The sequence below is a fragment of the Penicillium alfredii genome, assembly GCF_028826965.1.
Source record: "Penicillium alfredii strain IBT 34128 chromosome Unknown utg000001l_segment0_segment0, whole genome shotgun sequence".
NCBI lineage: Eukaryota > Fungi > Ascomycota > Eurotiomycetes > Eurotiales > Aspergillaceae > Penicillium > Penicillium alfredii.
Window position 1 is genome coordinate 1,872,255 of NW_026622698.1, and position 19,806 is coordinate 1,892,060.

The following is a 19,806-nucleotide window of genomic DNA, read 5'->3' on the forward strand; positions in this document are numbered from 1 at the left end:
AATACATAAAGAAGTGGGCACGAGTCCAAGGAAGAAACGAAGAAGAGGGAAAGAAAAGAGAAGAGGCCGGGGATGAAGACAAAAAAGACGAAGAGGCGGGTTATCTACCCGTTCGGAAGCCCAAGCAAGGAGATCAAAGTTGAACTACCCAAACTACACCAAATTGACCCACTCGGTCTCTCGTCTTCTCAACTGGACTGGTCATCCCTGCTGACGAGCCACGCAAGGCATCATGAGAATCTAACTGAGTTTGGCTGCCTTCATCGTCTCGCGGGTCAATCCATCCGACGGTTTGCGCATCGCACTAAGCCGGCCCATCCGCCGCAACCTGGCGATCATCGCCTCGTCGCCGAAATGACTGTTATGCTCGAACTCGGGCTCCTCCCCATATGCGACCCGCGCTGCATCCACAATCATGCGCGCCGTCATGCCAAAGACGCGATATCGCTGCACTTGACCCTGTTCCTGCCCCTCGACCTGCTCGATGGTGCGCTTTGGCTGGGATGAGGTGCGTGGCTTGTCCCGAACAAAGAACTGGTGCACTAAAAAAAAATCGTTAGACATCCCCACTAGTCAGCCCATGACTCACCCCTATTTTTGATTATTTTTTTTTGATGATTTCTGTCTACTGGCCCACTTAGGCAGAAACAGGAAAAAGGGGAAAAGAAAAATAAGGAACAAAGATCGGCATCGCTCCCCGGGTGTCATGATCCACAATCATCCCTGGGAGATTCTCGCAAACATCCATGAGGTGGGTCTACATCGGTTTGACAAGCCCCCCTTTCTTCCATGCCTTCGGAATCCCCATGTGTCCGCTTAGTTTGGAAGAAAGGGGAGAAAAGGTTTCTTGGGACCCGGGCTGAAAAAAAAAACAAACTAAAACAAAGACTTCAAGGGGACCGAGAGCTTACTGCGCCAGTTGGAGTCGTGCCACAAACTCCACGACCCCCGATACCAATCCCCCGGGTCGTCAGCATCTTGCGCCTCTTCTCGCAGCCGCAGGAAATTGCGGAACGGCGCCGTAAACACCGCGGCCACCTCGCGAGCGTCCAGCTGAGGAATCAGCGACACCTCCGGATCGGCATGCTCCCCTGTCAGCAGATCAGACGAATGAAGCAGCGCGACGCACGGCCGCACGACCAGCTCGGTTTTGGCAAGATTGGCCGGCAGCTCGCAGAGGTGCTCCACGGCGAACGGTCGTGGGAGCGGCTGATCGGTGTCTGGGAGGCCGATCTCTTCCCACGCTTCGCGGCGCGCGGTCTGGAACGGCGTCTCGGCCAGTGAATCTGCTCGGCCTAATCAAACACAAAGTCACTATCACTATCCACTTCATCATCGACGACTGGGCATGAGCTATTTCCTGTCCGGAAGAGAACTACTGAGGGTATAGTGTCTCCCGAGGTCATAGTTCTCGTATTGCGATCAATCCTTTTTTTTTTTTCCTTCTTTTCTTTTTCTTCTAAACTTACCCCCAGGTAAAGCAGCTTCCCCTGCATCTGCCAAAAAAGAAAATCAGAAATTAGCGTGGCCCGCATGTCGTGCAGCATCGGCCGTGGACCTCAGAAACCGGACTGGTACACACATACATGAACTGAGTGTCTTGGCCCGGATCGTAATCACGACCCGGAGCTCGCCCTGACGGTCGGCATACAGCAGCAGCAACACTGCCGCGCGCCGGATCAGTGGCACAGAGTCGTACGCGGTTGGCGGGGGGACATAAGCTCGAAGTCGGTTGATTGCCTCCTGATCGAGATGTTATTATGAGATGTTTCTCAGCAATTGAACCATCACCAATATCAATTGCTCAGTGACGATATCGAGTGGGTTTCTTTCTCTCCCGGGTTGGTTTCAGCGCCAGCGAGGTCATGCGATGAACAGCCCTGAGGTGGGGGGATGACCATCCACGGGAGAAAACAAATGAAACACAAGTCTCAGAGAAGAGACATCCGGGGCTATACAACCCCCAAGGCACAGACACAGACACAGGAAGTGACACCCCCATTCAAGACTGTTGAGACTTGACGCCGAAACTCAAATAGACAAGCCACCCAGGTCATATATAAGACATTGGGTGGGGGAATGCCCTGAGAAGTATACAGTAGACAGGAATAGTGTGTATACATGGAAGACATAGAACAGAGCCCCCCTCAGATACACACAGAGAAACCGGTGGTCCATACCTGAGAAGCGGGATTCAGCGGCGCCATGCTGGTCATCGACCTACAAGTAAGCGACCTGAAACCTGGGCCTGGACCTGGAAATAACCCGTGGGATGCGCGGTTAGGAAGAACAGGGCGGTGCTGTTGTATGGACTGCTGAAGAAGAAGAAGCCGGTTCGGCCGACTCCGCATCGCAGTTTGGTTAGGGATAGAATGAAGACCGGACGTTAAGCCATCGGCTATCTTAGACTGGAGAGGAATGAGATGGGGTTGCTCCACTACCAACTTCCAAATAGCCGAGGTCGGGTGTTGATCTTGCTGGTGACTAATGTAACCCGTTGAAATGCCGGATATTCTGGAGAATTTAATAATATGAGAAGATGTGAAGTGGGTCGTTGAAAAGTGGGAGGATTCAACTTCGCTACCCCCTCCCTCTACGTGACCCCCAGGCCTTCAATACGCGGTACAAAAGAAAGAAAAGAAGAAGGGAGAAAAAAGATAGTTAGAAAAATAGATTAAAAAAGGACTAGAAAAAGGATCAGAAAATAGAGATAAAAAGTTAATAGAATTAAATCATTAATTTAAGACAGAAAAAGATATCGATAAAATATAATAGTAGTAGTAAAATTGCTATCTATATATCTATATATCTAGTAAAGAATAAACCTCTTAAATAGGATAGAATGCAGTTAATAAGCCTTTTAAATCTAATTTTTCTTCTGTACTATATCTTTCAAAGTCGCCTGGGCGAAGCGAAGGTTAACGGCTTGTTCTGGAGAATAGATCTATGTTATTTTTTTCAAGTAGATGGTGAAATACATGAATACACAAGCAACTCCAGACATTTGGTCTATCAGGACATGGATTTTTCCGGTTATATCGCGGTGCTCGACTTCCCCAATTCCACACTTCGCTGGTCAGCCCACATCCCGATGATTGGGACATGGGTCCGAAAAGAAGCAGAGCAGACACAAGGAGACATGGGAGAGGGATCAAAATGAGCGGATGAGCAAGACAGCCAGACGGGAGAGGAGGAGAGGAAAGAGAAAGGAGAGGGGGAGTCTATCAACATAGCAGAGAGTAACACAGGATCAGAACAGAAGAGAGAAGAAAAGACGCAAGCAACAAAAAAAAAAAAAAAGATCTATATGACAGCAGCATGAACACCCAGAGCCGAAGATAAAAACACAAAGCTATTCATCAAAAGCCTTACGAGCTCTCGCTCGTCTTCTTGCCCTCCTTGGGCGTGTCGGCCGACCCGGCCTGCTCGGATTCGGCTCGCTGACCCTCAGACAGAGCCTCGCTAGCTTCAGCAGACTGCTGGGAAGAGTTGCCAGATGTGGCCTCGACCTTAGTTTCTTCCTTGTCGTCGATGTCCTCGGTGTCCTTGGGCGCGGTGACACCCTTGCCCTCGTTCTCGCTGTTCTGCTCGTTCTCCTCCTCGATGAGCTCTTCCTGCTCCTTGATGACCTCGAGACGTTGCTTGTTAGTGGCAGCGCCCTCGGCGTTATGCACCTCGAGCTCGATCTCGTGGAAGAGCTCCTCGGGGATACTCGAGAGCACCGACTTGAGCGCGTCGATCTGCGACGCCATCTCCGACTCCTTGCCGCCCTGCGTGTACATATACGCATTGCTCAGGACCAACAGCGTGGACGGGACGCCCTGCTTAAGACGTAGGTCGAGCCACATGGAGATATCCTCGCGCAGGCGCGCGGGCGACACTCCGTGTGTACGGATGCCACGCGACGCGCAGGCCATCTGCAGCTCGGGCACAGACAGCGAGTCGACACTCTCGTAGAAAATCGCGCGGTCATCCCGCTTGATCTGGCGCATGCGGTGTCGGATATTGTAGCGGAGCATGGCGTCCGTACCGAACGAGTTAAGGTTCATGTAGCGGCAGATGGCCACCAGCTGCGGCCGCGACAAGTTGTCCAGAGTCAGATCATCCTTGAAGATCTTGCAGACCTTAATAACATCCTGGGTCGACGGAGACTCGCCCGTGGTACGGATCTTGCGGAAGAAATCCGCGAATTCCTCGTTCTTTACCGTGGCTGCCGTCAGCGGCAGACCGGTCTCCCGCAGAGTGTTCCGGAGGAACCCAGAAACCTCCTTGCGGGTCGAGGAGAGGTTCAGGGCCTTGGTCTCACGGGCCTTCTGGCCCTCGTAGGTGCTGGGTAGGAGGTTCGGGAAGATCTTCAGGGCAACGGGGAGCAGCAGCTCCGCAAAGGGAACGATCAGGAAGACCGAGAACGGGACCAAGCGGCCCAGATCCTTGGTAGTGCGTTGAAGCTACAGCCCACAAAAAGACGTTAGCTTGTCATACCCACAGGGATTCCAGCGTGTCAAACAAAACGAACCTGGCGGTGCTCTCTCCGGCTCAGCTCATAGCCTCCCGCCATCTTCAATGCCAGCCGGGAACTGATCTTAACCTCTGTAGCCAACAGCTTCGTGCCATCCCAGTAGTGCTGCACCTCCTTCTTGATCTTCTGCCCCATAGTCAAGTTCTTAGTCTCCTTCTTCTCCTCGGCCACCTTCTTCTGGTCTTCCGTCGCCTTGGCCACGGTCGTTTCGCGCGCTTGCGTATTAGCATCGCTCACGGTGTGCGATTGAGACTTCGAGGCAGCGGGCTGAGTCGCCGATTGCGAAGACGAGCTCTGATCCTGAGGCAGCGGCTTTTTCGCTTGCTCGGCGTTGAAGCCAGGAGGCGGATATGACTGGGACGAGGTCGATGTGGATTGCTCGGTCGCATATCCGCGCTGGTGGGGGATCAAAATGGCGAGGGCCGACACTTGCGATGGGATACCGCGTCCGTTCCATAGCAGGGTGTTGGCCGTAGCCACCGAGGCCGGGCCCAGTGCGCTGGCACGAGTGCGCGCTGTTCAAAAAGAAGTTGAAAAGTCAGTCGCCTATCATTTATTCATTTATATCTTCTTCCGGGATTGTTTTACCAGTCAGGCTAGGCCGCAGGGCCGTGGTGTTGCGCACCAGTCGGGCCGATCTCATCGTGGCGGACATTTGCGGAAATGGTGAGGCGAAAAAAAAAAGGAAAACGCTCGAGGCGACGAGCAGAGAGGAATGGGCCGCAACGATGGGGAGCGTATTAAATCAGGAGTTCACAAAAACCAAGAAATGATCCACATCAAACATAAATCGATGGAAATGGCAAATTGCAAAGAAGTGCTGGCTGAGGTGTTGTGATGCACGCCGGGGGTCATGACTTCACGTGACTGCATGCGGTCTCGGCCTACCGGAGCTAAGCTCGGCCTGGCGCATCGGGCATTCCAGGGATTACATATTTATGAGATGAGATAGATCAGATCTTCATTCTAAGTTGAGGCTATAGTGGCTAGTTGGCAAAATCATTATTGGCATCCCGTAAAATAGGTGCATGGCAATGTGAACACATCAATCCAACACAGTAGATGAGCCGAATCCAAAACGGAAATCCAAAAACACGGGTGTAACGACGGGCGGTCTCGATATAGCGGGGACGAAATGTGCATACGCCGGGGTATCATCAACGAAAGACTTGAAAAAGAAAGAAAGAAAGAAAGAACGAAAAAAAAAATGTTGCCGGCGCCTAATTTTTCTCATTTCTCTCACGGGCCACCGGTTCACCGGATTGACCAGTGTTGACACCCGACGACGAAGCCTCGCCAGCATCCAAGGGCGGAATGCGGTCAATACTTGAGGGCTTCCCAGGCTGGGAAGGGACTTTGCGTGGCTCAATGGAGGGGGTGTTCTCCGGGAGAATGAGCGGGCTGGTGGTGGCCTCGGGAGAACTCTGCCAACGAGCCACGTCTCGCTTGAGCTGCTCCATCTCCTTCTGAAAACGCTTGCCAAAGACATCAATGTAGTAGGTTGCTCCGTTGTGGATGCTCCAAACAAACAGGGCGGTGATGAACACGCCGCTGGCCGTTCGGTACCAAAACCAGATGGGGCATGGGATCATGGTCGACAGAGCATACGAGTATTGGATCAACATGAAGAATGGCTCTTGCAGGGATTCAGGAAGGCTCAAGACAAAACGGCCAATCCACGCTTTGGAGTACGATTTGCGCATCCAAGTGAAACTGGTCGGACGCCCTGCCGCGATCTTATCGGCTCGGCGCACGCTGATCATGAAGTGGTACAACAGCTGCCAGACAATGTATGGTACTGTAGCCCAAATCATCATGTCACCGAGCGAGTAATGCTCCGGGTCCTCGGGATTACTGAACTTGATGGCATAGACGGCCGGGAACCGTTCCTGGAGCATCTTAACCGGGGTCAAGTGGACGATACAGTGCAACGCAGTCGGCGGCATAATATGGATAAACAGGCTACAAGAGACTGGGTTAGCTAGAGGTCATCGCAAAGCTATGAGCATAATAGAACATACCTGACCACCTTATCCATGCTGTGGAAGACCATAGAATTGCGCCACATAGCAATTGCGACCGCATTATTCCCAAAGGTCAGACAAAACGTACTGATGAACAGCCGTTTGGACTGGGGAAGACCCAAAAGCTCAGCATACAAAGCAGGTTGACAAAATAACAGAGATCCGCCAGGAAGTAGTGGTAGCCTTTGGCGTGGTAGGTGTAAAACCGGATGGGCATGAAATATGCCAGTTGAGCACTGAACCAAATGTAAAAGTACTCGGGACAGGCGCCGATCAAATAGCCGCTGATGAAGATATTGAGCACGCCGGCAATGAACGAGACCTTCTCCCGCAGGGTGACGGTAGCGGTCTTATTCCACTGCTTGCCCAGCCGCTCCACTCCATCCCTCATGCGGCGACGGTACTTTTCGAGCTGCTCGTCGGCAGTGGGGACGCGCCGCTTCCACTCGCCCACGACGCGGTCCTTGGCGTTCATCGACGTCGACTTGATCCTCTCGTGCTGCCGCCGGACCTTCGCCCTCTGCATATTGATCGTCTGCTGCCATTTCTCCAGACGCTGCGAGAGCTGGATGTTGTCGAGCAGGTCAAAGATGGTCAGCTTGTCCAGTGGCGGGAACGTCTCCCAGTCCTCCTGGTACGAGCTGCTGTTGGAGAAAGACGGGTTGCGCGACAGCTTGCCGGGGGAGGCGGGGGGCGAATAGAAGTCATCTTGGTCGGCGAAATCATCGCCAAAGGGCGTGTCAAGTTCGACCGAGGGCGTGGACGCGAGCGACTCCGCCATCGTAGAATCAGACCGTCTGCGTTCGCGCAGGCTGTTCTCCATCAAAAACTGCTGCTGCAGAGAGAAGATGGTCGGACCGTCCCGCAGGTGAGGGTAGGGCCGGCTGAGGAAACGACCAAACGTCAGCATGCCCATGTTGACAATGTAGATAGTAATGCCTGGCAAGAGAGACAACGCCTCGAGCTTTTGGCTCTTATCTAGAGCCCTCGGGGGTTCTTGGAGGGGAACAGACCCTACCTTATCAGCCGATGGGTTGGTTCACGAGGCGACGAGGAAGAACTGTGGTTGGCGATCCAAACAATCACACCACCGTATACACTCGAGAAGGACGAGCATCCAGCAAGAAGAAGCGGTCTCCCCTTGTGCTGGCCACGCAGCTGGTGGTTGGTTGGGAGATACCGGGCGCGTGTCCAATCACCGCGCCGCGTCAGAGCACCCGGTGGCCTCAGGCGTGATTGCCTGAGGCACCGAAGTATTCAGTCCATGCGACAGTGGGATATCTCTCTATCTCTATGGATACCCAGGCTGTGACTCGATTATTTGAAATACTCAACAGTACAAAAAGAGCATACTTGATTTTTCGTGGATCATCAGGTCCCCGTCCATTACTCATTCTTGGTCATTACACTCTGCCCTAGATCGTCTTGCATTATATCAAGCCCATGTCCCGCAAGAAATCAGCTCCCAAGAAAGAAAGAAATAAGGAACAAGAGAAGGGAAAAGAAATATTTTTGATCGCTCATAACAGCACCAAAAAGAGAAAACAATATTAATATCCATACTGCGACCCAGGGTTGCCATGGGGTTCACTCGGCCAAAACCCCGAGGTGCGATCCGGGGGAATAAACGACTGAGAGAAGTACCCGGTCATGTAAGATGGGTCAGTGGGCAAGGGTTTCGGGACGCTGGAAATATCGTGAGGCAGCACAGACGGTGCCATGCCCAATGAGTAGGATCCAAATCCACCGGTCGTTGGGCTATGCGGTCCACTGGACTCGCTGGTAGCCGGCGACAGCGGGAGACCTTGCACATGGCAGTGCGGTTTTACTTCGTCCAGAGTCGGGATGCTGTGTTCGTCGCTTGGGTCTGGCACGTCAGGGTCTGAGGTCGGTACGGCATGTGGAAGGGACGACAGCTCTTCTCCGTCCTGGTAGATGGCCTCGGGCAGGTGGGTTTGGGTCACCTGGACCAGTGTGTTTGCCTCTGGTTTTGGTTAGCATGGTGGTTTTTTCTCCTCCCTTTATTTACCATGGATAGTTACTGCTTGGGCATACGTACCGACTTCGCCATCGAGGAATCGTTCCTCCATCTGCCGCACGAAATAAATCTCGTCCAGAACCTGGAGTCGATTGGTAGGAGTGATCTGACGCCTCACGTCCTGGCTTGCATCTCGCAGCTTGTCCGCCGTAACGCCATGGCTATCCTTCAACTCGCAGAGGATGTGAACAAGCAGGCGCAGTCGATCTGGGATTGGATCAGAGGCCAAACTTTCATTAACCATACTATAAACAAGACACCTACCGCGTTTCAGCAGATGATCCGGTTCCCGATGCAAAACACCAGCTGGCCACCAGCCAGGCTTGGTAAGTTCAGGGTCCACACGCTGAGTGACACCCGAGATCACCTTGCGGCCATTGTATGGGTAATGGACTTGCTTTCGGGGCTCGACGAGCTTGATATATGACTTGGCAATGGCGCGGCAATTCAGCTGCTGGAAATCCTCGAACGCTTTCTCATAGTACCGTCGCAGCAGATCGCGGTTCCCCACTCGGAGGATGGTCCGTCCCGACGGGGGCGTGGGCGGCGGCGAGGAAGACTTGGGCCGAGGTCTTGCCATGCCCGTACGTTTCATGTCGCGTCGTTTCCATCGGCTTTGCTGGGATTGCCACTCGCAGGGAATGAGTTCGGCTGGTCGCGTCAGGCCGGCTGGCATCCATTCCGGTCCTGGGTGTACACCCCATGGGGTTTGAGGGGATGGATTCGCCGGACCTGCCAGAGATGTATAGGTCAGCTGGCGCTCGAAGCATAACATTTGTGCAATTCATGGACTGTGGCTTACTAGTACTCAACTGCGAACCACTTTGAGGCGTCGGTGCGGCCATTTCCATGAATCTGTCGGCCACGTCCGGGGTGAAGATGGCGCCTCCGCAGCCTGCAATCGACGGCGAGGCCTCTACCTGAAGCTTGCCATTGTGATCGAGGTAGAGGAGGGCGAAATGCGGGTGCGGGAAATCGGCGTTTGTATTTTTGGGAGATATTGACTATCCATGAATCCGTCAATGGACTGCTCATACTATCTCGGGAGCAAGATGGGTGAATTACCATGTCGAAAGACGATTGGGGCATGGAAGTCTCAGAATGCCTTCTCTCCAGTCCATCCACCATCGCCGGGTTTGAACAATTCAAATCCATGGGGGAAATGCGCAGCTCTGAGGCCTCTGAACAATAGCAATGGGTTGGGAAGTCAACTCGTCGATGAATGGTATTAGTTTGGAATAATTTCCCTCGTCTGAGTGCTAGCAAAGCACAATATACGAACAGGGGTACAACCAGCAATGGATATAAAATCCGGGGCCACCGACGAGATAATTATACCGGCGGGAGAGCAAGTATGGGTCGAGCAGATCCCCGAAGGACCCGCCAGCATTGGCAGGTCTCCACACGGTGTTCTCTGAGGATGCCAATCGGTTCCATCCGGGCTGATGCAAGGAAAGAAAAGAATAGCCGCAGAGTCAGTGTGGTCTGTGGCAATAAGGCGAGACCTCTGGTCTTTTTTTTTTTTTTTTTGCCTGAATGCGATCGGATCGGCAAGAGCACAATCCCCCTCCAGATGGAGGGCAATGCTCCAGCTAAAACGAACGCATTGACGCTTCCCGGGATCCCCGCCAGGTAGGGCTGTGTATCTTGCATCTCGTATCAGCGACGGACCCTTTGATTTGCGCGTCCTAGACAGCCATGGTTCGAACAGTTCGGGGGAACCGAGATCACCGCCTCATGTTGCTGGGATTATTCGCCAAAGTTTTCTCTGGCTGATTTCGAGTCTAGACCTGATGCCCCTGTCAAAGAACTTGTGGTTATTTTCCACGTCGCTGTCGATTCGTTTATCTTGGAAGCTCCAGTAGTGGCACGGCATGTCGAAGACCGAGTGCGGGTGCAAGACAAAGTACCAAACTGCACCAGATCGAGAGATCGTCCAATGGTTCCACCCAGGAAATAGCTGCTTATCGAATCATGCTGGACGACTGTCGATCGTCGGAGTCTGGAACTAAAAGAACGGGGGATGTACAGTACGCCTCTGAGATCATCAGATGCAGGAAAGAGAGAGAGAGAGAGAGAGAGAGAGAGAGAGAGAGAGAGAGAGAGAAGTGCACAGACTCACAAACTCCTACATTAGGGCAACTCAATAGTCTCCCTATAATCCACCTAATCTGAAACTCTTCCGAGGATCCCCCATCAGACCTAACGGCCTACAAATGACTTGGAATTGGCGACTATCAAGTCCTATTGACTGGAGATCGGATCGTATTTTATGATTCTACTCATGATTCTACTCGAGAGAAGTCCAGACTCGAGTATCCATGATTTTTGCTTCACTTGCTTATTTCTAGGGACATTCCAAATTCCTTGGCATATTGCATGGAGGCACATCGGAAGGAAATCCTAGAAACCCACGGCCGTGTCGCTAAGATTGACCTGATCAAGGGAGAGAGGGCCCACCCAGTCGGATAGTCCCCATATCCCGAATTGACAGTTGTGACTGGGGGCAAACTCGCAGGTCGTAAACCCAGAATTATTATTCTGATTATTATTATTCTAATCGCGGAACAATATCCTCGATATTCCGCGTTTCTGTGGAGTAAACCATGAAAGACTCTGCGAAGTATATTTCATCGCCACCAAAAAAGCATCTGTCCCCTAACAGTTCTGGCTGTTTTTCGCAGCGAGATATTGCCATCTAGACCAAGCCACGCTGTCATGGAGGATACACCCGGACCTCACCATTCGACTGCGATCATTTGAGGCGCATTCGATTATGCGGACCAATGCCACTCTGACTTGGATATGTAGTGTAGCCCGTCTTTGGAATATGGTCCTACGACATCCATACCTCAGGGTTGAAATAGCGCCATTCATACTCTACATAATCTTTCTATCTTTCAATGTCTCTCACGCGGACACCTCGTATTGCGAACCAAAGACTAAGAGTCTGGAATGTTTGGTATCTTTGCTCCACGTCGATCTGGATACAAAAAATGAAACCCAAAAAAAAAGGCAAAACATGGCTGATACGCAGCTTGGATCTTCTGAGTCGCATTGCAAACCCCGTCACAGCCCGTCTCCCCCTCTCCGATCTCTGACGACACCCAAGAAAAGTGACGCGAGAGAGATAGCCGCCCCCTTGCGTAGGGGATGGATGTGTGGATGTGCGGGGATAATCCAACTCAAGAGAAACTAATCTCTCACAGCATGGATGTGGTTCAGGGGGTTCTCTGTGCCAAAAGTACACGTATGTGTGTGTGTGGAAAAGACTGTATAGTGTTGGTCCATAGCCAGAATGCAGCAACGAAGACCCCTGGTTCCAGGAAATGTCCCTCATAAGATCGACATTCTGTACAACAGTTTACAGCAGACACCTGGGAGCTCTCGAAGTTGGCTCGGCCGAGGTATTTCTTTTCTTTTCTTTTCTTTTCTTCTTTATTTTTCACAATTTTATGATTTCTATTACTACTGTCATATTTCCTATTCCCCGAGGCCTGCGCATTCCCAGACTCATAGGGTTAGGTAGCGGTGAAGTAGCGTACGTGTTCTATCTGGGGGTTTGAACAGGATTTGGACGAAGAGTCGAAAAAAAAAAAACAAGTATTGCGATGCTTTCTGCATCCGAGGAACTTCTAGCTCTATCCCAGGATCCCAGAAAGACTATCTACGTCGATCTTAAAACATACTTTTTGGTGAGCTGACTCGGGCTATTCGTCGTGGCTGATGGTTTCAAGAGAGGATGTGGATCCTACTGACTCGAGATAAAATACTAAAATAGAAGAAGCAGAATAATAATAATAATAATAATAATAACAATAGTGCTAAGCCTAATTTTCATACATAATGCCATGCGAATATACGTGTATGCCTGGTGGGTTGCCACTTCGCCGAGTGCCCTAACCTAACACCGTACCTCCCTGTAACTAACGGTAACTAAGGAGGTGTGCCCCTGCATATCAATCATCCGATTCCTTTTCCTGTGGCCAAGGCAGCTGAATATGACTATCGGTGATGCTGTGTATCTTTCCTGATATTGCTTTGCTGCCTCGTAACCGCCCCTGCCGCCACCATGCTCCGTGTACCACATACACCACATCTACATACTGTAGTTCGTCCTCGGGTGCCTGTGGGATCGGCAAATACGCTGCAATGCGGAGTCACAGCTGAAATCCAAAAGACCGAGTGGTGGCAAGAGACCTCCCGTCTGCCTCGGGAGAGCAAATACAACAGAAGCTCGTTGATTAAGACGATTCCACGATCCTATCATCGCGCGGCATTCGACTCGGCTACTAGCAGAGAGAAAACCTTTCGGTCTGGCTCAATAATCTACACGAGATGAAAGAAAGTTAAAAAGAAAAGGAAGGAAAGTATCATCATGCAATCCACGCAAATCTCGCTCAAGCCATTATGTGTACTTCCGAAGCTGTGGAGAACGTCAGTCTCGAATTCGAAAAGAGAGAGAAAGAAAGAGAGAGGCTAATGCCCAACTTACATCAAGCGTCAAAGATTTGCTGCTGTTCTCAACTTGGTCTCGAAAGATGCCCACCAGAGCCTCACTGTTCTGGAACAACCCGGTCTTCAAACTGATCACAATGAATTGCATACCAGGCGCGGCGTGGTCATGGATGTAGTTGGCAATGCGAGCCACGTTGGTGTTGTCGAGAGCAGCGTCAACCTCGTCCAGCACAAAGAATGGCGACGGCTGGTACGAGTGAATGGCAAAAAGCAGAGCAAGTGCGGCCATGGTCTTTTCACCACCCGACAAGTGCTCCATGTCTCGGAACCGTTTCAGCGGAGGCATCGCGTGGTATTTGATACCGTCGAGGTAGGGCTCGTCCGAGTCTTCGATATCCAGATACCTTCAGGAGGTGTCAATAACAATCTTAAACCGGCAAAGAGCAGAAAAAGAACTCACGCTTGTCCACCCAGCGGGTAATTCGAGCTGCGCGTCAGTTCGCGGTAGATTGGGCCGATCTGCTCGGATATGTGCGTGAAGGCCTTGTTGAAAAGGTCGGAGCGCTTTTTCATGACAGCCTCAAACTCCTCCTTGGCCTTACGAGCCTGCTTCCGTGCAGTTTCAAAGTCCTTTTCGGTGCCACGGAGCTTGTTCTCGACGCTCTCCAGGCGCTCCATGGCCCGAGCATTCGGGGCCATCTTGTCCAGCTCGCCGTTGAGAACGCGAACCTTTTCAAGAAGTTCTTCTTCAAGCTTGTCGTCGGCCTCCTGCAATCTGATAAGTATGTGTAAGTTCAAAAACCAATGAAAAGTGGCATACCTCTTTAAGAGTCTCGCCTAGAGAGTCGAAATCGACCTCAATCCCATAGTCTTGCACCACAGGAGCCTCATCATCTTCTCCATCAGCGCCGTCGACATCCATGGCGTCAGGATCCGCGGCCTGCACGAGGTCGTCAATGGGCAACTTGTCGAGTGCATTGGAGGAGTCGGTAAGAGGGAGGTCGATATCTTCAAGTTTGCACCGTCGTAGGAGAGCATAGCGACTAGATGAATTTCGCTGAATCTCGGCTTCGAGGGTATTGACATTCTTCAAAGCTGCTTCGACATGCTTGCTGCGCTTTTGGAGTTCCCTGCGCTGCTCCGCCAGTTTCTCAGCCGACTGACCATAGATCTCTTTCTGGTGCTCGAGAGCCTCTCGCAGTAGGTCAAGTTCAGCACTGAATTCATCCAGTTGGTTACGGATTTCGTCCTGCTGGCCCTTAAGTTCTTCAATCAGGCTCATGTCACGCTCGTACTGGGCTTTCAGACCGTTGACTCGGTCATCTGTGGCCTGAATACGCTGCTTTTCGAAGCTGAGCTGGTTCTCGATGCGGCTCTTTTGCGTAGTGAACTCGAGCTTCTTTTGCGAAGCCTCTTCCAGCAGAGAACCTTGGTGCGCCTCATATTCCCGTATGTTGTCATACCCCAAGCGCTTGCAGAACTCGCGGTAGATCTCATCTTCCACAGTGCTGACGGAAGCCTGAGACGTCTCGATAGTCTCGTCCAGTTCGTCCAGGGTCTCCTTTCGTTCAGTATATTTGGGCCGCAGGTCTTCCATCTGGCGCTTGACGAAGTCGAGCTGGCTCCGCTGGCTCTCCAGGTTGCGTTCCAGGGCCTTCAGCTCATCTCGAGCATAGGTTAATCGCTGCTCAAGACCAACCAGTTCGCCCTGTAGTGTCTCCTCTTCAGAGCCTCGACGATGGCTCTTAGGGAGGTTTGCGAGATCACCCATGAGCCTCTCCTTCAACTTGTAAAGGTTCTCGACTTCCGAGTCTTCCCAACGCTTGGAGTTTTGCTGATTGCCACGACCACCAGTCATAAGACCACCCTTGTGGATAACTGTACCATCCAGGGTGACGGCCTTGGCGTCCACGTTTCGTTCATAGCACAGATATTTGGCAGTTGCCAGGTCATCACAAACAATTGAGTTCCCGCAAGCGTAGATAATCGCGCGCGAAACCGAGTCATCGTAATCAACAGTTTCAATCGCGGGACGCATTGCCCGATGCATACCCTTCAAGCTCGAATTGAATGCCTTGACTTGAATAGTCTCGAGGGGGATAAACGTCGCCTGGCCCGCTCGTTGGTCGCGAAGATGCTGGATACATTCCTTGGCGGTCTTTTCGTTATCGACCACAATGGCGTCGAAGTGCCGTCCGAGCACTGTGCTGACCGCTTCAGAGTATTTCTTCTGCTTGGGCCGGCAAAGGTCACTGACGCGGCCCTTGACACCAGGAAAGATGCGCTTCAGGGTCGAAATCAATTCCTTGGCTCGAATCTCTCGCTCGTTCTGTTTCTTTCCGTCATCGGCTTCAAGTAATTTGCGCAGCACAACCTGAAGCTTCTCTTCCAACTCCGTTCGCATCTGCGAGGCCTTCAAGCGTTCCGACGTGAGCGCATTCAGGTCCTTTTTTTGTGCTCAATCTCCGTGGAGGTGGTCTTGATGTTGCTTTTGAGGTTCGACCTGCGGTCATTCATGTTCTGCGCTTCGGACTCCAGGTTCTTTAATTGCCATTCTGTATTTTCGAATTTCCCCTTCAAGCTGTTCACTGCTTCAGCCTCGGTCTTCCTTTGCCGCCGAAGGTTGTCCAGATTGAGCTGATCCGCCGACAAGCGCCGGTTCACTTCTTCCCGAAGCTTATGGTACTCTTGCTGGTCGGCTTCACTCAACTGACCACCTTTCTTGCTCATGGCCTTTTGCCATTCGGCTTCCCATTGAGCCTGGGCTTTCTCAACAAGCTTGAGATTCTTCTCGAGTTGTTTGGCGTTACTGGATTGAGAAGAGCGCTCGTGATTAATTTCATCGATCTTCGAGGAATACCGTTCGGCCTTTTTGTAGGTGATGTGAACCTTCTCGTCGACCGGCACCAGCGAGTTGTTGAGCTCCTCGATTTCCTTCTCTTTCCTCATAATGGTTTTCTCGGCTTTCCCGACGTCCCTGCCCACTCGCGCATGATCTTTCTTAGCGTCCTCAACATTGTGCTCGTATTTTTCAACGCCCCGGCGGTATTCCTTGAGCTCATCCTGGTACTTCTGAATGTCCGCACTGGACGCGTCTATCAAGCGTTGGAAGTGGAAAAGCTTCCAGAGGATGTGAGTGATGATGGCCTGGTCACGCTCTTCGGCCTTTTTTGCGTAATTCTCGGCCTCCCGCTTCTGCTCCTGGTATTGCTTCACCTCGGAGTTGATTCCTCGGCGACGATTGAGCTGGACGGTCTGTTGTTCCGCAGCCTCCTCCGCCTCTGCCTTGAGTTTTTCGTAGTCGGCCTTGTGCTCCAAGCTGCCAGAGATCTGCTCAATCAACCGAGTAAGGTCTCTGGGCGACTGCGACGCGATGGCCTCGACGTCTCCCTGGAACACAAGAAAGTTGCGAGCCTTGATCAAGATGTTTTCCTCTTCCAAAGCCTCGTTGTATTGCTGGGCGGTCACAATGCGGCTGTTGATGCGGTACTCGCTGACTCCTTGGTTGGTAATGGATCGGCGCCATTGCTGCTCCTCACCTGCATCGTCCTCATAGACAGCCATCACCCAAGCAGTTTTGGGATCATGCAATTCACTGGCATCCTGCGACGCGTTCGTATTGTCGGGCTCGTCTTCTTCCTCTTGCTCTCCATCTTGTTCATCGGGCTCAGGCCCTCCCTCCACTTTTGACGTACGCAGAACGCGACCACGGTAAACGAGATCGCGAAGATTGGTCGAGCGCAGGTGAGACGATTTTATTCCTAGAACAAACGAAATGGCGTCCATCCTAGCGCGCGTGTTAGCAGAGGCATTTCCAGAGGGGAAGTATCCACGAACGAATTCGACTTGCCAGACCCGTTGGGGCCGATAATTGATGTGAAATAGGCATCTCCGAACAGCAGGACATGGTGTCCCTTGTAAGACTTGAAATCTAAGAACAAAGTGAGCAGGTTTTCGCGCACCGAGTCTTAGGTGGCTGCCATACTGAAAAGCTCCAGCCGAATGAGTTTCCCCATTTTGCGACACAGCTTCCCGGCGGGAGCACGCGCAGAGGGATTCCAGGCAAGTAACTGATTGAGATCGCCTCAAGGGAAAGCGTCGATGTTGAACGGGGACGGAGCGGAGAGGGGCGCGCTGGGTATCGCGTTGACGCGCCGGCCAATCACGTGGCTCCGCAACTCGAGTCGCACGAGTTTACATCTACTCTTGTTGCATGTTCAATTCATAAATCTATAATATGCTACAGGATTTATATTGCTGCTCAAAAAGATTATTTGGATGGATGAGTATGGTTACAAAAGGAAGCCCGGAAGCCAGGCCCAAGGGAAATAATTAGACATGATCAAGAACTATACATCCCCAGCATCACATGGAAGGCTCAATTCTGCGATGGCATATTGTACTCCACGGGATTTCCAATGGCCAGCAACTCACGCGCAACAAACCCATTGGAGTCCATTCGGAAGGTGCCGTTATGGCCCTGAACCTGCAGGAGGATAATATCCTCGGTGGTGAAGACTTGTCGCATTGACTGGAAGACTTTCCACAACAAATAACTCAGTTTTTTGGCGGGCGACTTGAAGAAACTCGGCGGGGGGTTGTTTGCACCCCCAATCCGCTGGGAGTCCCTCTGGTAACGCTCCATGTTCTCTGGCGAGACCACCAGCCGGCGCGAAAAAGCAATTTGCTGCGGCACCACTTCAAACTGAAACGGCTTTTTGAATGGTATCATGGATCGCACGGTGAAGCGGACCTGGGGCCCGGCTTGAGACTTGACCGCGGTGATGCTTCGGATTATGTTGCCGGTTCGTGTGAGCAATAAAGTGCCACCGGCGCTCATCATAATACAGATACCACCGAAGAGAACTTTCTGCCACGTTGGTCGAGGGACAATGGGATCACGGAAGGTCACTTTGGAGTTGTAAACTGAATAGGCAAAGCAGCCTGCCGCAAGGCTATACGCAGTGAAGAGGTAGACGTTCTGAGAGGGAGCTTTGTATAATACCACCTCCCCCTCTCTCGATATCTTCATCGCCAGGCTACCAAGCCCCTTTGGTCTTCGGCCAGCGAATTGTAACGAAGGTTCCTCGGCTTCTTTCGGCGCAGCCTTCGCTGGTGAGGGCTTTGCGGCCTTGCAACGAAAGGCGCTAGAGTTGAAGGATCGCCATGATACAATTGTGTGTGTTGAAAGGCCAGGACGAGTAGATTGCCCGGCCCAGCGGTACCATAATATTTGAAAGGCGCGTGGTTTGGCGGACATTGTCAAGCTAGAGTTGCCTACGAGAACATTAGCACAGGCACCGGGAAAGGCGATACAATGGACCAGATTAAATTCCACAATTAGGTCGAGACTCGTAAATGCAGGCAGATAAAGAGAAATGGAACTTACATGGGCGTTGGTCAATTGAGCTGTTGTCCTCGGAGAAGCAAGCAAGTCGAAAACAGCCGCGGCGGCAGAAAAATGTTCCCGTCCCGGCCGCCGGTGAAGCTCCCAACCGTCCTCAACACCTCCGACATCATTGCAACTGATCTCGCGCCAATTCTTCTCCTCGCACCGAAAATTTTCACCCGGGATCCTGCACGCCTCGACGTGGTGGTGGCCTCTTGGTCGATCGAGCTTGTCTCTGCCGAACCCTTGCACGGAGGGTTGCGCCATCGTCTGAACATTCCCATCGGTCGCCCGGCATCCACCACACTTCCACAACCAACCCATATCCTCATATAAGATGGCTGCCAGGATCACTGCGGGCCAAGTGCCGGCTATGTTTGCCCGCCGGCAACCAACGGTGTTCCTTGCCTCGCGACGTGAGTTGCCCGATCTTCGGAGCGATTGCGCTTGCAGCGAGCCAACCGCCACCTTGAAATCGAATTGCTTGCAAAATTATTCTCTCTTTTTCATGGAAAGATAGCAGAACAGAAGCTAACCCATTGATTCACTTAGGCATGCAATCCTCCTCTGCTCCCCAAACCCAGAACCCCGCCTATCCGCTGTACCCCTCGGTGATCCAGCTGCTGCACCAGAAGGGCATCCCGGACTCGGAAGTGTCCAAGATTCCCGCCTCGGGCCCCAAGGGCCGCCTCCTGAAGGGCGACGTCCTCGCCTACCTCGGCCAAATCGCCGCCGACTACCCGTCGACCCAAGCCGCACAGCTGGCCAAGCTCACCCACCTGGACCTGAGCAACATCAAGATCGCCCCGGCCCCGAAACCGGCCGCACCCGCCCCGGCCGAGAAGGAGGAAGTGGTCGCCAAGCCCCCGCCCATGGCGTCAATCGCCATTTCTGTCTCCCCTGGCCGCCGTGCTGTCCGCTCAGAAGAAGCTCCAGGAGTCCCTGGGCGTCACAGTGCCGCTGTCCCGGTTCCTGGCTGTGGCCACCGACCTCGCCAACGACGATCTCCCGCGCTCTTCTAGCGCCAAGCCCTCGGCCGACGAGCTCTTCGACGAGGTCCTCGGCGCTGACCCCGTTCTCACCTCCCGCGGCCACTACCTGCCGGAATTGAATGCCGTCGAGAGTCCCGCGCCCTCGCGCCAGCAGAAGGCCGTGAGTGAAGATATCATCGACATCCTGAGTGCCAAGTCCCAGCGGAAGACTGTGTCTTCACCCATAGTGGAAATCCCATCTGGCGGGGCTGCCAACGTGTTCAGCTTGACCGTTCCAGTCGGTGACGAGGTGCGCGCCAAGGAGTTTTTGGAGCGGATCAAGACCCTGTTGCAGGTGGAGCCTGCCAGGCTGGTACTTTAAATTCCCTTATTCTCTGTTATAAACC

The 19,806-nt window shown here is 52.4% G+C and overlaps 9 protein-coding genes across 9 annotated transcripts; 1 reads left to right on the forward strand and 8 right to left on the reverse strand.

Annotated features, from left to right (window-relative positions):
* Nucleotides 1–240: 240 nt before the first annotated feature.
* Nucleotides 241–2,216, reverse strand: NUU61_000696 (NUDIX hydrolase; the record flags this gene model as incomplete). Its single annotated transcript, XM_056651279.1, has 5 exons — nucleotides 241–542; nucleotides 912–1,295; nucleotides 1,470–1,496; nucleotides 1,587–1,743; nucleotides 2,181–2,216. 5 exons carry the CDS (start codon nucleotides 2,214–2,216, stop codon nucleotides 241–243), a joined length of 906 nt encoding a protein of 301 aa, XP_056516129.1.
* A 1,152-nt stretch (nucleotides 2,217–3,368) lies between these two features.
* On the reverse strand, nucleotides 3,369–5,174 carry NUU61_000697 (MRS7 family protein; the record flags this gene model as incomplete). The annotated part of the gene is made up of 3 exons (XM_056651280.1): nucleotides 3,369–4,448; nucleotides 4,517–5,034; nucleotides 5,108–5,174. 3 exons carry the CDS (start codon nucleotides 5,172–5,174, stop codon nucleotides 3,369–3,371), a joined length of 1,665 nt encoding a protein of 554 aa, XP_056516130.1.
* Nucleotides 5,175–5,739: 565 nt separating this feature from the next.
* NUU61_000698 (uncharacterized protein) lies at nucleotides 5,740–6,465 on the reverse strand (the record flags this gene model as incomplete). Its single annotated transcript, XM_056651281.1, has 1 exon — nucleotides 5,740–6,465. One exon carries the CDS (start codon nucleotides 6,463–6,465, stop codon nucleotides 5,740–5,742), a length of 726 nt encoding a protein of 241 aa, XP_056516131.1.
* A 151-nt stretch (nucleotides 6,466–6,616) lies between these two features.
* Nucleotides 6,617–7,459, reverse strand: NUU61_000699 (glycerophosphocholine acyltransferase 1; the record flags this gene model as incomplete). Its single annotated transcript, XM_056651282.1, has 1 exon — nucleotides 6,617–7,459. One exon carries the CDS (start codon nucleotides 7,457–7,459, stop codon nucleotides 6,617–6,619), a length of 843 nt encoding a protein of 280 aa, XP_056516132.1.
* A 634-nt stretch (nucleotides 7,460–8,093) lies between these two features.
* Nucleotides 8,094–9,356, reverse strand: NUU61_000700 (DUF2841 domain-containing protein; the record flags this gene model as incomplete). Its single annotated transcript, XM_056651283.1, has 2 exons — nucleotides 8,094–8,527; nucleotides 8,603–9,356. 2 exons carry the CDS (start codon nucleotides 9,354–9,356, stop codon nucleotides 8,094–8,096), a joined length of 1,188 nt encoding a protein of 395 aa, XP_056516133.1.
* Nucleotides 9,357–12,989: 3,633 nt separating this feature from the next.
* On the reverse strand, nucleotides 12,990–15,443 carry NUU61_000701 (uncharacterized protein; the record flags this gene model as incomplete). Its single annotated transcript, XM_056651284.1, has 4 exons — nucleotides 12,990–13,007; nucleotides 13,077–13,443; nucleotides 13,500–13,807; nucleotides 13,860–15,443. 4 exons carry the CDS (start codon nucleotides 15,441–15,443, stop codon nucleotides 12,990–12,992), a joined length of 2,277 nt encoding a protein of 758 aa, XP_056516134.1.
* Nucleotides 15,444–15,478: 35 nt separating this feature from the next.
* Nucleotides 15,479–17,055, reverse strand: NUU61_000702 (RecF/RecN/SMC; the record flags this gene model as incomplete). Its single annotated transcript, XM_056651285.1, has 3 exons — nucleotides 15,479–16,826; nucleotides 16,877–16,970; nucleotides 17,025–17,055. The coding sequence occupies 3 exons, from the start codon at nucleotides 17,053–17,055 to the stop codon at nucleotides 15,479–15,481; spliced, it is 1,473 nt and encodes a 490-aa protein (XP_056516135.1).
* Nucleotides 17,056–17,417: 362 nt separating this feature from the next.
* Nucleotides 17,418–18,695, reverse strand: NUU61_000703 (uncharacterized protein; the record flags this gene model as incomplete). The annotated part of the gene is made up of 1 exon (XM_056651286.1): nucleotides 17,418–18,695. The coding sequence occupies one exon, from the start codon at nucleotides 18,693–18,695 to the stop codon at nucleotides 17,418–17,420; it is 1,278 nt and encodes a 425-aa protein (XP_056516136.1).
* Nucleotides 18,696–18,765: 70 nt separating this feature from the next.
* pdx1 (uncharacterized protein) lies at nucleotides 18,766–19,781 on the forward strand (the record flags this gene model as incomplete). The annotated part of the gene is made up of 3 exons (XM_056651287.1): nucleotides 18,766–18,844; nucleotides 18,981–19,342; nucleotides 19,365–19,781. The coding sequence occupies 3 exons, from the start codon at nucleotides 18,766–18,768 to the stop codon at nucleotides 19,779–19,781; spliced, it is 858 nt and encodes a 285-aa protein (XP_056516137.1).
* Nucleotides 19,782–19,806: the final 25 nt, after the last annotated feature.